This window comes from Phyllostomus discolor, chromosome 3 (genome assembly GCF_004126475.2).
Source record: "Phyllostomus discolor isolate MPI-MPIP mPhyDis1 chromosome 3, mPhyDis1.pri.v3, whole genome shotgun sequence".
Classification (NCBI taxonomy): Eukaryota; Metazoa; Chordata; class Mammalia; order Chiroptera; family Phyllostomidae; genus Phyllostomus; species Phyllostomus discolor.
In genome coordinates, this window is record NC_040905.2 from 116,704,447 (window position 1) to 116,722,674 (window position 18,228).

The following is an 18,228-nucleotide window of genomic DNA, read 5'->3' on the forward strand; positions in this document are numbered from 1 at the left end:
AGGGGAGAGTGAGAGGGGCATTTTATGCTCGACAGCCAGGCAGACCCACACAGGCCAAGAGTCCGTGTACCAGTTTAAAGGCGAGGGCAGAGGACCAAGCGAACGGATTGGTGTCCCTGAGCTGGTTACCAGATTTGCGAATCTGTCATCAGCACTACCCTCCACACATTAAACAAACAAACACATCTTCTATAAACTAGAAACCTGAGGGATTCTCAGGTTGCTGGAGGGAAGGGACAGAGGAAGCTTATGGAATTCCCTTTAATAGTCAAAACAGAACAAAACAAACAAAGCATCTGCCAAGGAGCCAGGGGTCAGACCACATGACCGTCTCCTCTACAATTATGATATGATGTATGTGACCCCAGCAGGTCCCAAATAAGGACAGCACCAAAGGACATTCTCAGGTGTCTGCTGAACTGAATGGGCTTTCTGCAGAAACCCATTTCTGCAGAAAGCAGGTGGACTGGCACTGGCTCTGATGCAGGGCACCCGCCCTGCCCTGCTCCACCCGAGAGTGCCCGTACCCTTGGTGGGGATAGAGTGATGAGGCTGCGTCCCGAGACCGATGCTCGAAGAGGGTTTTGCGTCCCCCTGTGAACCTTTGCCTCTCCTTCTGCTGCTGCTGCTGCCACCGCCCTCCTCCTCGCTGTCCCACTCGGAGAGGAAAGTGTCCTCTCCTTCAGGCTGCAGGGACTCCTCTGGCACCGAGGCCAAGCTCACGGTGGTGAGCAGCTCGCTCCGGGCTTTCTCTCTCTCGTACTGCCGGCTCAGGTCGCTCTCCTCCGCAAACACGCAGGAGATGTACTTGGTGGTCCGCTGCCGCCCTTCGTCTTCCATGAACCCCTGGGAAGGTGAGATGTGTTTAATTACACTCAAAAGAGGGCGCGGTGATACACAGGCATTCAAGAGACCCGCAGGCTGTGGTGCCCGTTCCCTTCTCTTTGCTGCACTCACCCGCATCGCCTCCATCTCACTGCCTGGGCCCCGCATCCGGCCCCGTCAGCGCTCCCTCGACCTGCCTGTCGTGTCACCCCTCAGGTCCTGCTCCACAGGCCTGTCGGAGGACGTCTGCCCAATCGCGTCCCTGAATGCTCTACCAGACTGTGAGCTCCTTGAGGGCAGAACCCTTAACTTGGTCTTCCACATGCCCCCAGTGCCTGGCTCACAACTGGGTCCCAAAGGAAAGGTTGCTAAGTACTGAGTATTTGCTGTGCAAACTTTGATGGTTTAGAACTGCCATCACAGACTGGACAGTCAGGGCCTGGACATCCCCAGCTCCATCCAGCCACTGCCATGGGACTGATGACAAGGCTATCACCAACCCACACTTACTCTGCTCTCTCGGACAGGGGAGAGGGGCCCTCCCAGGACCCTTACAGGCAGAAAGAGTAACACCTTTTGCATAGCAACCACAGGCCAAGAGCAGTGGGAAGTGCCCTGCAATCAACACCTTGACTCTACTACCGCCTCCCAGCAAAATGGGCAAAAAGTTCACAAGAAGAGTGAGGCATACGGGCTGAGAAAGGGGGTCTGGGTTCTGCAAGGACACCCGACACGCCCAGTTCACCAGCTCCACGTCCCCGGGAGCCAGGTGAGACAACAGAAAGAGAGGGAGGGGCAGGTGGGGCCTGTGGAGCCCCGGAGCACCTGCTTTGTCGAAGGGGCGGTCGGATGCTGCCCGCTGCAGCTGGCCCCCCACCTGGGAGGAGGCTCCCCACGCTGCCATATGTCCTGCTGACTTTTGGCCCCCAGCAGCCCCTTGCCTCTTGGCAGAGACAGCAGCCCATGTCATGCGGTGACGCGCTGAGACACTGCTGCCCAGCCACACCGTGTGCACACCCGGCCTGCTGAAGGCCTCACGACGTTACCTTGACAACTTTGAATCTTTGAAGAAGGCGACACAGCATTCTTGCTTCCAGCTTCCCCACATTCATGGCCACTCGGATTTCAGCCTGGGAGATTCCTTTTGTGCCTCTGCGCTCAACTGTGTGAAACAATACACTTGAACCCCAACCTCTGCAAAGTCAATTCCCACCCACCTTTTAGAAGCAGACATTTCAGTGAAGTGAAACCAACAAACAGAATAAAATAAATGACTCCTCTCTCCTCTCTCAAGAGCCCGTTCTCAGTAGTGAACCCAGGCTCACCACTAAGAGCCCGTGTTTAAGTGCTCACCACCCAAATGTCAAGTAATCACCTGCGACCTATTAAGTTCCTGCAGCGGGAAGTTAGCGCTTTCTTTCACATGAATGGGCCTTTACAGATAAATGAAATGAACCCTTTTAAAACACATCAAAATAATTTTTAATTAAGAACTTTAAAATTTTCCCTGTCTTTCTCAGTAGACTCAGAGGCATTATGGACACCGAGTTTTGTATTGTCCTAACAGCTGCGGCCAGCAGGGACTATGGGGGAAAACAATGCTATCTGGCCCCATCTAAATGGCCAGCAGATGACTGTGCATTAGCACTTGCTCCGTCTAGTTCATCGGCTCCTGCCCTGCTACACAGTCACTGCCCAGGGCTAGTGCTGTCCCTCTCTCTCTAAGAAGCCCTCTACATTTACTGGACTGGAGACTGGGAACTCGAGGGCAGTCCCTCCAGCAAAATACATGAACCGCCGGGCAGACTTTCTGGCAAAGCTCAGATGTATCTTCCCCTTCACTTCCTGATTCGTCACACACCTGAGGAGGCCAGGTAAAACCAATCTGGATAAAAAGGAGGTTTTGCTGTATTGTGCATATACAAAAATAAACATCAGAATGAAAAGAGGTGATCAGAATGTGGTATTCCCATACTGAACTAGTAACATGCTAGTCATGGGGATGAAAGGGTTTTTAAGGCTGGCTTTCCCCAAACTTTGTTCTGAGGAACCCTTTCCGAGAGATGTCAACAGCTGCCAAACGGCCCTCCAAAAACGCTGTGCCGCTTTGCCAGTGTGTCCTTGTATCTGCCAGCTGAACCAGATCTCCCCTAGTCGCCTCACCGTTTACTCTGTTCCCCTCCCCACAGGGGCCTACAGCCACTCCTCCTGTGCTGGGTCACTGCTGTGTTACACAGACTTTAGGGAATCTAGAGGAAAGCTGAGGAATGAGGGGGAACAGATTTTTCCCTTTATCACTGGAATTCTCAGCCTTCAGTGGCTAATTTTTGTAGTGCTTCCTATGTATCAGGCACTACATACACCAAATGTTTTAAACCTATTCCTCATTTAGTCCTCATTACATGCTATGGTGGCTTGGAGACTTGCTAAAGTCATGAAGCTAGCCCCAGCTGGTGTGGCTCAGTGGACTGAGTGCCAGCCTGGGAACCAAAAGGTCATCGGTTCGATTCCCTATCAAGGCACATGCCTCGGTTGCAGAGCAGGTCCCCAGTTGGGGGTGTGCAAGAGGCAACTGATCGATGTATCTCTTGCACATTGATATTTCTCTCCACCTCTTTCTACCTCCCTTCCCTTCTCTCTAAAAAGAAAAAAATCTTTCTAAAAAGTCCTAGAGCTAACAAGTGGCAGAGCAAGAATTCAAATTCAAATCTGATCCAGAAGCCTGCACCCTTCAAGGGAACCACGGTGCTTCCCACCGCGCTCCATTCTCTCAAGAGCGCACCCTTCTTGGACACACGGACAAAACGCTTCTCGCCTCCAACGCTCAGGAACTGTATGCAAGCAGGCGAGTACGGAACCTACTGAGTTCATAGGTCTGCGTGAGCATGTCCCGCTCGTACACGATGTCCACCGGAGGCACTGCCTTGGAGATGACCTCCTCATCGTCATCGTCATCCTGGTCTTCGACCTTCCGTTTAAACTCCTTCAGCAGCTTGAGGCAGCGCACCATGACGTCGGTCCCTGGGAGCACAAGCATTTCCCAGCAGTGAGTGAACAGCACGGTGTAGGGGAGGCGACTTCAGCAGAGACAGAGACCCAGAGAAAGGCCATACACAGCGCTGAGTGTGGAACTTGTAAAACTGCATGTCCTGGGGTATAAAACCCGAATACACTCCATGAAACTGCCTTTTGCTTTGAACATAATTAGTGAACAAAGAAACATAAATGAAAGGAGTCATGAAATGCCCTGTTAGTCCTATTGAGTGAACAGCAGCCTTCTCCTTGAGAAAAGCCTCCATGCCTGTCTTTCACATTGTCTCCCCAGCTCCCAGGACAGTGCTCGGCACACAGTAGGTATGCAAACAGTATCACTGAAAGAATGAAAACCATCTTCTCCCGACTAAGCCGATACCCACTGCCAACAGACCGTGGCAGCAGAGTGAGAGTTCTACAACCTCCAGGGTGCCCAACCTTTCGGTGTCTCGGGGCCACACTGGAAGAAGAGTTGTCTTGGGCCACACATTAAATACACAAACACTAAAGAAAACTGATGAGAAAAAAAAAGTTTTAAGTAAACTTACAATTTTGTGTTGGGCCCCATTCACAGCCATCCTGGGCTGTGGGTTGCACACCCCTGTAACTAACCATTTCAGGAGGCCTTTAACAAAGTGATTCCAAGTGTGGAAATGTAGTCCAAGGAGACAGCTCAAAGAGAGGCGGAAGCTGCCACCATCACAGGCCCAACAGCCTCTGTGTAGCCACTGGCTTTTATGAATAATACAAAACAACAATGACAGGGGACCAAGTGGCAGTACCGGGAGAAGCCACCCCACACTGGGCTGGCGCCTGCCTCCAGACCACCACACTGCACCTCCACTCAACCTCCAAAAGCACAACATGGGGATAACGACAGTGCGTGCCCATGGCTGGGACGAGAGGAAGGTATAAGGGAAAGCAAAAGTCTTGGCACTTTTTGCAAACAAGTGCCTTACACGTGCTAACTCATTGGATCCTGACAACCCGAGAAGGCACTTTACAGATGAAGAAATTGAGGTACAGAGCGGTCAACTAACTCATGCAAGCATCCAGCAGCTTGCAAATGACAGGGCAAAGTTGCTGAGAGAGGACCGCAGGCCTCCAGCACCGAGGAGAGGACTCTGCACTGAGGCGCTCTGTGACGTGTGACAGTGCGGAGGCAGACGCACGCCCCTCAGGGGTTTCCACGCCCTGGTTCCTTGAACCTGTGAATATGTTATCTTCTGTGGTAAAGGGACTTTGCAGGTGTGATTAAGGCTTTTGTTGTGGCGGTGGCTGCGGTGGTGGGTTGCCTAAGGGACCGATGTTATATCACAGGCCCCATAAGAAGGAGGCAGGAGGGTAACAGTGGGGACTGGAGATGCTCCGCTTGCTGGCTTTGGAGACAAAGGAAGGGACCCTGTGCTCAGGAATGTGGGTAACTTCTAGAAACTGGAATAGGCCAGGGAACAAATTCTGTCCTTGAGCTTCCAGAAGCAACATGGCCTGCTGACAGCTTGATTTCAGCCCAGGGAGACCCATTTCAGACTCTGACCTCCAGAATTGAAAAATAATAAATCACTGTTGTTTTAGTCACTCGGTCTGCAGTGATTGTTACAGCAGGGACACAGGTGGCTTCCCCACCAGCTTTCATCAGCACACAAGGGGCAGAACCCTCACTGCCACTGCGAAGGCAGGCAGCAATCAAGCTGGTCTGCAGCCTCCTCCTGTTGCAGGCGCTGTGGCGGCGACGGCCACACCAGAGCACTGCAGACTGAGACGGCCGTCTGAGCCAGCTCAGGCTCACACACCTCACAGGACAGGGGGGACTGAAGGGGACAGAGCATGTAGCTTACAGGTGAAGTTCATAAATAAGAAAGCAACTCAGGGCCTGAACTCATCCATTTTACCCTCACAGTAAACTCCGCTGAGGCTGACCCACCAAAACCTTCCATGAGGGCCCATCCAGGGCGGTCAGTGGGAGGGGATGGCCTTGACAGTGCTCACGCACCAGCTCAGTGCTGACTCCCCTCCACCCCTCAAAGTGACAGAAAACCCCTTAGTTCATGACTTTTTAGTAGTAAAACATGAACCCATACCACGGTGCAGGCCTCCTCAAGCCCCAGCGCCCTCCATGCCTGCCAGGTCCTGCCAGGTCCTCCCGCCTCCCTGAGGCTTTGACCTTGGCTCCAGGTACCTGCCTTCTCCCTCCATCTCTCCTCTCCCAGGATGGGAGCCTTAAGCAACTAGGGAAAACATGGATGTGGGGACTCTTGGGCCCACCTGTACAGGTGACACTATGAGTATTCAAGGCTCAGGTGACAGGGATCGGGTCCACCCTTGCGACAGAGGCACCTGCTAGCCAACACAGACAAAACACTGCCCACCAGGTCGTCCCCACTGGGTCTCCCCCTGCCCCATGCACTCTCTCACCTACGCTCCTGCCTGAGATGGTGCTCAGAGAGCAGCCCACTATTCCTATACTACATTCCTACCACTCATCTCGAGCGAGAGCCGCCTCCCGGACGCTGACCTCAGCACTCCGCCTGTGTCACAGGAGCTAGTCCCACTACAGCCTTAGGGGGCAGGGCTGCAACCCCAGTCACACTCAGAGAACGTAAGCAACTGAGGAACTCGCCCCAATCCCCACTCATTATCAAGAGAGTAGATGGTTTTAACCAGGCAGTCTGCCTGGGAGCCCAGGGCCCAGCCCTGGGGTGACACACAGCCCTGATGGACAGATGTCCATGTGACTGAGAACAGCGGTGACCCAAGGCCAGGGACACTGGCTCCCGTGTGAGTGGTGACACGATGCACGCAGCAGACTGCCTTGCTCAGCAGCAGCCCGGCGTTTTTCCTTCCACTCCATTTTAACTTCCTTAAGGGGCTCATTAGCCAAGAAGATACACAGAACAGCCCTCCAAATAAACACAAGTTCAAGAGGAGAACATTGTTACACATTCATGGACTCAAAGGGCAGCAAAGGAAACAACCTCCCAGCCTTCAAAGCTTCCCCTCCACGCAGCATCCAGGCAGGACTGTTCCCGCCTCTCGGCTCCCACAGCAAGGACACAGGCCCGTCAGAGCCTCCTCCGACGGCACAGCTGCCTCCTCTGCCGACAGCCAGAGGGGCGGACCATCAGACTGTGGGGATAAGCGGGCTTAGTGCTCAGGACGACGGGTCAGTCTCAGCTCTACACCTCTCATTTCTGTGCCCCTGGGGGAGATCCCTTGGTTCGTTTCCCACTCAGTGAATGAGATGGCAGCGTTCTCTACTTCACAGGTGAGTGCCAGGATGACCCCAGACATCTTCTGTACGGACTGGCACACAGCAGCCATTCAGCCCTAAACGCCCGGCACTTACTGTGGGCTGGCCCTGTGCCAGGGCTGCCACATGAATTAGCCCAGCAAACCTCACAATCCGAGGCTGGCAGGCCTCTGTCAGCCCCTTGGTACAGGGGCGGAAGCTGAGGCACGGGGACATGAAGTGACTTGCTCAAAGCCACAGAGCTACGGAGTGGCCGAGATGGCACCTGGGCCCAGGCTGGGCAGAGCTCTCAACCAACACAGCCGTTATTTCTAATGACACAGCCAGCACCCGGCACAGCGCAGAGGCGTGACGAACACTAGCTGATTGAAGATAGTTGGTCCCTTCTTTGCCAGGTGGGAAAGTCCTATAGCTGGCCTAAGGCAGGGGTGGTGGCCTGGCTTCTAGAGACGTGTGGGAACTCACCCCTGCTCTGGTCCTGGGCATGGGGTTCTGGAGGGCCTGTGGACTGGCAGGTTGTTGGCTGGGGGAGCACTGGAGGACACGTGAGGACTGAGCTGTTCCCTGTAATCACACCGGGCATTGGCGTCTCAGGACTGACAAGGAGCATGGAGCTCAGGGGAGGCAGGTCTCCAGCACACCTTGAGTGGAGGGTGGTCTTAAGCACCAGGGCTGGGCCCAGTGTGAAGCTGCTGGGCTTCCAGAAGGCCCAGCATAACCTTCCTGACAGCTGCTGGTGGGGCTTGGGGCCACGAGGTCTGCAACCCTGCCCACCCCACCCCACAGAGCATGGCTGACTTCTCTGCTGAGGATCCCGACTGCGCTGACGTTCTTCTGTAGCCATCAGACAAGGAAACCTGGTCGTTTCCCTGAGTTGTGCCTGTCTCTCTTTCCCAGCACACTGACCTGGAACACGCTGCCTTTCCCCAGGCCATGCCATGTGCATCTTCGCTATGGAAAGCCTCGAGTCAGAGGCAACAAGCGCAGTGGTTAGGGATCTGGACTTCCCTCCACAGCTGGTGTATGAACCTGGGCAAGCTGGGTGCCCTCCCTGTCTCAGCTGTCTTGCCTGTAAACTAGGGCTAATGACAATGTCCCTAGTTGTCATTAGAGGTACAGGGAGGACAGTCAGAGAGAAGACAGGTAAAGGACAGAACAAAGTGCAGTCTGTGCTTCATGATTCCAGGTGACTTGGAAGTACATAGTTGCACTGGCCCTTTATATCTTTCCACAGTTCTTGGAATTTCACCAGCCTCAGAATTTCAATTTTTATTATTAAAATCCCTTCGGATCATACTTTCCTTTTTTAAGGAGCCTATTCCAGACCACAAGCCAGCTGAAGCCACGGCAGAAAGGGTGAGAGCGGGGAGAAGGGGCGCACGGGGTTGGCATCCCAGGCAGGGTGGACGCAGCCTCTCTCCACCTGAGCTGCACCTCAGTCACCGGGACTCCGTGGGGGAAGGCTGGCCCAGCAATGGCAGCCCCTGGGCACAGGGTTTTCTTTCCAGGAGTGCAAGGCAGGAGAGAGACAGCCAGATCACTGCACCAGCTTTCAGACCCATGGGACTCCAGGCATTCAGAAATGTGGCGTGCTGGCGTCAGCAGTGCGACACAAGGGAACCGTGTGGTTCTTCCATGCCAAAGACCCGGGACCAGCTCGCCTTAGCGTGAGGGAAGAATGGCTTTCGCCTCACATTCTGAAGACCCAGAAAAGAGGAATGGAAGGGGTGAATCTTCTAATATAAGCATCTAATATAAGCCAGGCAGTCTCAGGGTTTTCAGAAGCTATTTTACTTAATCATTGCATGTACTCTGCAAATGAATTATTGCCATTTTAAGAGAAAAGAAACTGAAACTCAGAGGGGTCAAAGCCAACTGATGTCTTGGACCTAGTAGGTGGTTTTTTCCCACACTAGCCCACCTGGTTGGCCTGGAATTTCAGATTTCTATCAGAAAGCACTGTTTGGTGTAAAGAAAAACCCAGAGTGGCTGCGAAGTGGAAACCGATCGCCTGTGTCTCTCACATTCCCTAAGAAAACTCTCCTGGACCTCAGCAGAACGGTATGCACTTGTGACCACCCTGAGAAAGAACAAAAGCAAGATGTGAACAAGGAGCACCAGACATGCTTCCTCTTGAGGGTCACGGGCCCAGGGGAAGTCCTTACTGGTGAGCCGGGCAAATGTCATGAAATTCAGCGTTACTCCCCTCGTGCCCCACCCCCACTCACATGCGCGCGCACACTCCTGAACCGGGATGACGAGCAAGCCAAGGGGACATCCTGAGGAGGCACCTGCCATGGGTAAGTGCAGAGGCCTGACCGGGGCTGAAGCACGGAGTTCAGGGGAGCACCCGGAATGATGGAGGAGGGTGCTACCAGCCGCCACTCCAGGACAATGTAACAGGTTAAAGGTCTGGGCACTGGGGTCTGTCTGATGTGGGCCTGCCTCGGCCACTGACCAGCTGTATATTCGTGGCTCAGTGGAATGCCCTCCTCCATGCCTCAGGGTACTCAGCTGTAAAATGGGGACAAGAGCGGTATCTCAGAGTACTCAGGACATTGTCTAGCCTTCAAGTAATGCTCAGTAAGCAGTGCTTGCTACAGCTTTTACCATTGTTATTATAATTACCATGACCTTGGAAAACATAGCCAGGAGTTTGTTGGGGGCCTTTAATTCAGTTTCATAGCATTTAGGCCGTGCTGGGCCCCCAAAGACATAAAGGTAAATGAGACAGGATCCCTGACCCTGCGAAGGGTCACATCTGAGGGACAGGCTGGGGAGAGCAGCAGGACAGCATCTGGGCTTCGCACAAGCCTGGGCTGACTTCTTGCTCTGTCCTGGCTAAGCTGCCAACCCCTCTGAGCCTCGGCTGCTCGTCTGTAGAACGGGGGTAACCCTAATAGCAAGTGCAGAGCTAACCTGGGACAAGGACCAAATGGTACACACATGAAGTGCTGATCACGCAAAACAGCTGGGTGACAGGGTGCTCGGGGCTGTGCCGCCAGCATGCACAGAGCCTCTGAATGAGAACCAGGCAGGAGGCGGCTGGCTGGGACGGCAGAGAGCGGGTGACCTTTGGGTGGGGTATTACAGGGTATGTAAGAACCGTCTGGCAGAAGAGGACAGGCATTCCAGGCAAAAGGAAGCAAAGGTCCAGAGGTGGGAAAGACAGGCCTATTTGGCAAAGTGATGGCTTTTTATCTTATTACTTATATTATATTATTTATCTTAATTGTTAAGACAGTGATTACTAATTTTTAGCCAATGTCCCTCAACTTTGTCACTTTTATCTAAAGATTTCATGCTATTTTAACTGTTTCCCCCAGCACCATTAATATTCTAGGCTTTAAACTTTCCTGACATTCTTTCTATGTTTATGCACATTCTTTATTCCTTTTGTTCTAATGTTCATTCTTTTAAAGTCGTGGTTTTGAAACTCTTTTAAACACTTATTTATACTTATTTTATTGTATTTTAAACTTCTTAATATGGCTCATTTCTTTTTTCTTAGCTTGTATACTTTATAATAATTTAATATCCTCTTTTGCCATTTTATGGATCTTAATTAATTTGCTGTACCCTGCTGTTACAATGTTTCTTGGTTTTTTAATTTTTTAATAGTTTTACGAAATATAATTCACATACCATACAATTTACCCATTTAGAGTGCACCAGTCAATGGTTATTTAGTATGCTCACAGCTCAGACCATCTGCCTCACCTCACAACCTTCAGCCATCAACGCTCTGTGGCCCCGCCCCTCCACCCTCAGTACTTACTAACCAACTTCTCCATTCCCTGTACTGATCTTTCCCGTAAATGGAATCATACGGTGATGGCCTGTATGGTCAGCTTTTCTCCACGGAGTGGTCTTGGCACTCCTGTTGCAAATCAGCTGACCACAGACGTGTGGGTTTACCTCCGGACCCTCAGTCCTATTCCGCCAATCTCGATGTCTGTCCTTGTGTCAGTACTGCGCTGTCTTCAATACTGTTGCTAAGTTTTGAAATTGGGAAGTGTGGGTCCTCCTACTCGATTTCTTCTTCTTCTTCAGAATTGTGTTAGTTTTCTGCATCCCTTGCGAGTCCATGTGAATTGTAGAATTAGCTTTTCAATTTCTACAAAGAGGTCAGCCAGGACTAAGACAGGAGTTGCGCTGAATCTGCAGGTCAGTTTGGGCAGTAGTGCCATCACCATGTTCAGTCTTCCAACCCATGAACATGAGATGCTTTCCCATTTACCTAGAGCTTAAACTGCTGTCAACAATGTTTAATAACTTTCAGAGTATACATTTTGTACTTCCTTTGTTAAATTTGTTCTTTTTAAAGAAATAGTCATCTAAAAAAAGATTTCATTTACTTACAGAAAAGAGAAGGGAGGGAGAAAGAGAGGGAGAGAAACATCAATGTGTGGTTGCCTCTCGCATGGCCCCTACTGGAGACCTGGCCTGCAACCCAGGCATGTGCCCTGACTGGAAATCAAACTGGCAACCCTTTGGTTCGCAGGCTGGTGGCGCTCAATCCACTGAGCCACACCAGCCAGGGCTAAATTTATTCTTAAGTATTTTATTCTTTTTTAAACTTTCTTTTCTTTTTTTAAGATTTTATTTATTTTTCGAGAGGGAAGGGAGGGAGATAGAGAGAGAAACATCAATGTGCGGTTGCCAGGGGTCATGGCCTGCAACCCAGGCATGTACCCTGACTGGGAATCAAACCTGCAACACTTTGGTTAGCAGCCCGCGCTCAATCCACTGAGCTACGCCAGTCAGGGCTTATTTTATTCTTTTTGATGCTATTGTTTTCTTAATTTCATTTTTGGGTTGTTCATTTATAAGTATATAGAAATACAACTGATTTTCGTATATTCATCTTTTTTACAAAACTTGTTGAACTTGATTTTCATTTTTTACAGGTGAATCTGGGGGAAACAGCTGTGGGAGGGAAGAGTCCACAGCATAAATGGGCCCTCCCCCATCCTCTGTAAAGCTCACTGCCTTATCACTGAACCCGGGAAACTTGCTCAAGTAACAGCCTCAGGCGCCAGCCACAGGAAGCTCCACTTCTGTCAACTGCTCCTGATCCTTCTCTGAGGGGGTTGCAAGGTGAACTCCTATCTCTCCTTTCCCTTCTTCTCAGCATAACTTAATACGCACAGAATGGTAAATACTTGAAGAACATAATCTAGATTTGCAAAACAGATCAGTTCAGGTTGACTGTTTTCATTACCAAGGTGTTCTTTGTTTTTTTTTTCTTGCTTTTTGCAAAATAGATCACTGTAGCTTTCTGTAATGCATTTGAAGTGTGCCTAAATCTAAGCTCTTTGTTTATGGGCTTTTAGAAACAACTTATACATCCAGGTGTATCTGTAAAATTACATGAAGTAATACATCATCTTTGCTTATCATTTAAGTCTTGTATACTCAAAGGGAAGTAGACAAAAGGGAAAGTTTTATGTTAATTTTGCCAACTGGGACAACAAAGCTCAAGGCAACAAAAGGTTAACACTTCATTCATGCCTTGTCTCCCCGCAAGGAAAGTAACTGAAGTGGCACCTAATTAAATTAAATTTGCTAAACATTTACTTAGCACCTGCTCTGTTCCCAGTGGACTCTGCACAGGCATTAAGCATAGAAAGTATGTGAGAGGTGCAGCCACCATCCTCAGTGAGCTCCTGACCTAGTTGGAAAAGTCACAGAAACAGGTAACTGAGACACAGTGTGCCATGGGATGTGAGGGGTGTGCTGATTATGAGCCTGAGCAGCAGAGGCGGGTGACAAGGTTACCACGTGAATGAGATGAGCCTCCTGAACTGTCAGTATGGACTCACTGTGGATGTGTGTGACAATTTGAAAATTCACATTGTCATTGTCATGGGATCCTGCCCTGTCAATCCCGCATAAGGGGATGAAGCCACCACTTTCCTTGGTACTCAGGCCGAGTGAGTTCTGAGTCATGCTGACCCTTCTTCTTGGAGGGCTCCTCTTCCCAGCGCTAGGCTTCAAGGTAACTAGGACCACTCACTGTGTGACAGGACCTGGGGTGTGGACATAACTCCAAAGTCAGGTGGATGACATATCAGAGGGAAGCCAGTTGTGGGTTCCATAGCAGGAAGCAGGTGCTCTTGATAAACGGGGAAGGTGGGCCCCATAGAAGGGGGGCAGCATCTCTCTGCCTTGCCAACTGCTACTGAAGAAATGCAGTTCAAGTCCACTGTAATCAAAAGACTCTAGTACTGACATAAGAACAAACACATAGATCAATGGAACAGAACAGAGAGCCCAGAAATAAATCCACGTCTCTATGGTCAATTAATATTCGACAAAGGGGGCAGAAGCATAAAATGGAGTAAAAATAGCCTCTTCAACAAATGGTGTCTGGACAGCTACATGCAAAAAAATGAAACTCAGCCACCAACTTACACCATATACAAAAATAAACTCAAGATGGATTCAAGATTTAAATATAAGTCATGACACCATAAAAGTCCTAGAGGAGAACACAGGCAGAAAAATTTCAGATATCCCACGTAGCAATATTTTCCCCAATATGTCCCCTAGAGCAAGAGATATAAAGGAAAGAATAAACAAATGGGACTACATCAAATTAAAAAGTTTCTGCATGGCTAAAGAAAACATCAGCAAAATGAAAAGGCAACCAACTGTATGGGAAAATGTATTTGCCAATGAGACCTTGGACGAGGGTTTGATCTCCAAAATCTATAAAGAACGCACACGACTCCACAGCAGGAAGATAAACAATCCAATTAAAAAATGGGCAAAGGACCTGAATAGACACCTCTCCAAGGAGGACATACAGAGGGCCCAGAGACATATGAAAGGATGCTCGGCGTCACTAGCCATCCAGAGAGATGCAAACTAAAACTACAGTGAGGTACCACTTCGCACTGGTCAGAATGGCCATTATAAACAAATGAACAAACAAGTGCTGGTGAGGATGTGGAGGAAAGTGAACCCTGGTGCACTGTTGGTGGGGATGCAGACTGGTGCAGCCACTGTGGAAAGCAGTATGGAATTTCCTCAAAAAACTAAAAATGGAACTGCCTTTTAACCTGGTGACTCCATTACTGGGATTATATCCTAAGAACCCTGAAACACCAATCCAAAAGAACCTATGTACCCCAATGTTCATAGCAGTGTTATTTACAATAGCCAAGCACTGGAAGCAACCTAAGTGCCCATCAGTAAATGAGTGGATCAAAAAACTGTGGTGCATTTACACAATGGAATTCTACGCAGAAGGAAAGAAGGAGCTCCTATCCTCATGACAACATGGATGGAACTGCAGAGCATTATGCTAAGTGAAATAAGCCAGGCAGTGAGAGGCAAATACCATACAATCTCACCTCTAAGTGGAACATAATCAACAAAACAAGTGAGCAAAATAGAACCAGAGACATGGAAATAAAGAACAAACCGACAGTGACCAGAGGGGAGGGGGAGGGGGTAAAGGGGAAAAAAAGGGGGAGGGGTCAGGTCAAGGAACATGTATAAAGGACCCACAGACAAGGACAATGGGACAGGGGGGAGTGAATGTGGGAGAAGGTGGGTGGACAGGGCAGGGGAGAACAATGGAGGAAAAATGGGGACAGTTGTAATTGAACAATTAAAAAAGTAAAAAAAAAAAAAAAGAAATACAGTTCAATGTTGCCTAATTTTGTTTTTACAGAGAAGTTGAAAGGCTGACTTTTTAGGTGAAATTTCTGATTTTTAAACGTCAGAAACGAATTCAATTAAGCCAAACATAATGCATGTGTGGATAGGGCCTACTGGCCACCAGCTGGCGGCCACTGCTCTGTGTATGCTGTCTCCTATAAGACCCACAGCGCTCTGGAAAGTTGTATTATCATCCCCAGAGAATCCTGACGAGAAAACTGAAGTATAGAGAGGTCATCACCTTAACAGGAAATGACAGGACAAGAATTCTAGTCCAGCCCTGACCAGTGCGGCTAGTTGGTTGGGCATCATCCTGCAAAGTGAAAGGTCGCCAGTTCGATTCCCAGTCCGGGCACCTGCTTGGGTTGCAGGTTCGGTGCCCAGTCAGCATGTGTACAAGAGGCAGCTGATCAATGTTACTCTCCCTCTCTAAGAATAAATAAAATCTTAAAAAAAAAAAAAAGAATTCTATCCCAGGGCTGTCTTACATCAAAGTCCATCCAGCTGTCTTTACTTTCAAGTGGCTGGTTTGAATTTCCAGGGACCTCAGGCTTAAAAGAAGCTTTGCTTTATGGCTGCCTGCCCAGCAAGAAAAGTTCTTTAATGGTATTTCCTTCTTAGTTTCTTTCTACTTCAAAGATAAAATTTCTTGTGTTTATTTTTAATGCCTTTCTTGCAATAGGCCAGGAAGTAAAAACGATGAAGAGACCCACAGGTCACGACTGTTTTAGGCATTCAGATAACCCTGCTTCCAAGTCATGTGCTGGGGGATCCTCGCACAGTTAAGTGCCCGGCATGCTGTTCAGTTCCTGGAACCTTTTCTCCCCACCACGGTATTTCCTAGTTTCCTGTGTACTCACAGGTGGATGCCACCCACTCTTTACTCCGAGGAGTTCTAGTCATTCAACCAGGCACACATTTACTCAGGACTGCAGGCACTCAAAGGCGAGGTCTGCTCTACAGGAGGTTGGCTTCCTGAACTCCCAGGCGTGCCTTCGTTTGTACGCCTCCTGTATGGTAGCATCTCTGTGTTCCCAACTCCTCCCAAGACTCTTCTCAGACACAGGGAAGCCAGGCAGGGTAGGCAGTGATTCCACTAAGTGAGGAAGTAAAGGAAGAGATGGAGTTTCTTCAGACTGGAGTTCATGGTCACTCAGCAAATACGAATGCCTGCCTCCTGGAGGCAGAGCCATGTGTTGGGACTGTTCTCACTGAGCACAAATTCTCTTGAGCTGTGTCCACAGGACACTTTTTATGCTGACAAAGTCAATCACGCAGACCCTAAGCTCTTTGTTCTCATGCACCTGTTGGTTTTCCTCGGAGTTACTTTGTTTTTTTCCAGTTGCTTAAATTTCTATGCACCTATCATTACATTCATGCTGAGACTCAGAGAGAGTAAAACTTTCGCTAGACACATTAATGTCTACTAGGTGTGGGCCTTGCATGGACTTCCATCCCTCCTGGAATCATCTGGACAGGTTGCTGTCAGCACCTGTCACCGTCACTTCCCTTTGCCATCTCCCTGGGGTTTTTCATGTGCCCCCCTGCTTCCTGGACCCATGCTTCCCTGCCTCGTGGCTTAGTCTGTCATTTGACAGTGTACATCCTGCTGCAGCTTCCTAAAAGAGAACATGGGAGGTGGGAGATGCAGAGTTTCAGATCTGCCTTAAGAAAATGTCTTTTTTCTCATACTTGGTTAATGGCAAAGCTGATAAAAAATTGTAGATTGAAAGTCTATTTCCTTCAGAATGTTGATGGCCTTGCTCCAAGGTCTTCCAGCATCAGTTCCTATTGGGCAGTCTGATGTCTCCTCCCCGAAGGCTCTTTATCCCAGATTTCTGAAGTCTCAAGATGTTGGGTCTTGGTGCAGGGTTCTTCTGTTCATTACACTAGGTACCTGGAAGGTCTTCTGATCTTGAAAAATTTCTTGTGCCCTTTCTCGTCCTCTCTTCTGCACTAGTCCCCTGCACACGCTCCCTCCGTACCCTCCTGGAGCCCCTGTCGTGTGGATGTGAGAACTTTTAGGCTCAGCCTCTTGTTTTCACCTTAGCTCTCCCATTTCTCATCTCTCTTGCGTTTCTGTTCTTTCTGGAAGATTTTTTCCAACTTTAACTATCTTCCCTTCCACTATATCTTTTATTGCAATAATCATATTTATTTCCAAGAGCTCTTTTCTATTTTCTGCATGTCCCTCCTTTATAGCCGCTTACAATCGCTTCTCTTCTTTCTCTGAAGATTCTTTTTCTCAAGAAAAAAAAAGTTTCCTTCTACTCCTCACTTTGTTTCTATTTCCTAAGTTTGTCTGTTTCTCTCACACTCACACGCGAGTTTCCCTCAAATGTTGGGTGAAGTGCTAAAATGCTCCCCCGCAGCGCCGAGTTTCAGGTGTGTGAAGGGCAGAGAGGAGGAAGGGGAGGGTGTCACTGAACCAGTAAGCAGGCGGGACCAGCTATTTTAATGGGAAACCTCCAAGTTTCATTATCTACATGACTTTTTCTCTTGGACCAGTCAGTTTCTGCAGAAAAGAAGTCTCTGGCCTCTGGGACTGTAGATCCAGTTGTTCTAGGAATCAAACTGGGAATGGCAGTGAGGAGATTCACTTTGAGGAGTACGGAGATCGTCATTTGTCACCCAACCCTGATTTTCAGCACAGCACCACGTCCCTAGCTGGGCCTCATGTTTGTGAGTCTAGAATCTCTTTGGTGCATCTTCTTTTGGGGTAAACCAGACTTGTGTCTCTGTGGGAAAGGGGTCTTCCCTGGCTATGCACAGGAGGGGTGGGGCCTGGGATACCTATGGCTTTTCACACAGACTACAGGCCAGTTCTCCTGTGTCCCGCTCCATCCATGCCTGTGCTTTCTAAGGTACCTGGAATCTCCAAATTTTCAGCTGACTTCAGGTTTTTTTTAAAAATATATATACTTAAAAAGATTTTATTTATTTATATGTAGAGAGAGAGGAAGGGAAGGAGACAGAGAAGGAGAGAAATGTGGATGTGAGAGAGAAACATCAATCAGTTGCCTCTCGTATGCATGTTGATCAGGGACCAAACCTGCAATCCAGACATGTGCCCTGACCAGGAAGGAATCGAACTGGCGACCTTTCACTTTGTGGGACGACAGCCCACCAACTAAGCCACCCCAGTGATGGCTGATTTCAGGGTTTGAGGTGTCAATTCTTGGCTATGCCCTTCACAGGCATTTAGCTTTCCCAGTCTGCTCGGTGACCATTTGTGCATCTGCCTTTCAGCACCAAATGTTGTTGACAACTCTCTCTGCTATCACATTCTGTCCTCTTCTCTTTGTACTTATGGGTTTCCTTCTTTTATATCCCTTATCATCCCTAAAATGGAATTTGGGAAGAATCTATTATCTTTACTGAAAGCTCTGACCCTGAGCTTTTTCAAATGACTTTGGTTAATCAGACGAGGTAAACAGCCTGAGATAAAA

The 18,228-nt window shown here is 49.2% G+C and overlaps 1 protein-coding gene across 2 annotated transcripts in view; it reads right to left on the reverse strand.

The window, feature by feature from the left end:
* The window catches only part of GTF3C1 (general transcription factor IIIC subunit 1), a 76,114-nt gene that overhangs the window by 42,485 nt on the left and 15,401 nt on the right, over positions 1–18,228 (reverse strand). Inside the window, exons 7-9 of one of the 2 annotated variants that reach the window (XM_028506182.2) lie at positions 3,688–3,846; positions 1,872–1,987; positions 528–846 (exon numbers count right to left, since the gene is read on the reverse strand). In XM_028506182.2, coding sequence (XP_028361983.1) covers positions 528–846; positions 1,872–1,987; positions 3,688–3,846 — 594 coding nt within the window. The remainder of the gene's footprint in view (positions 1–527; positions 847–1,871; positions 1,988–3,687; positions 3,847–18,228) is intronic. The other variant, XM_028506204.2, reaches the window with a different exon arrangement.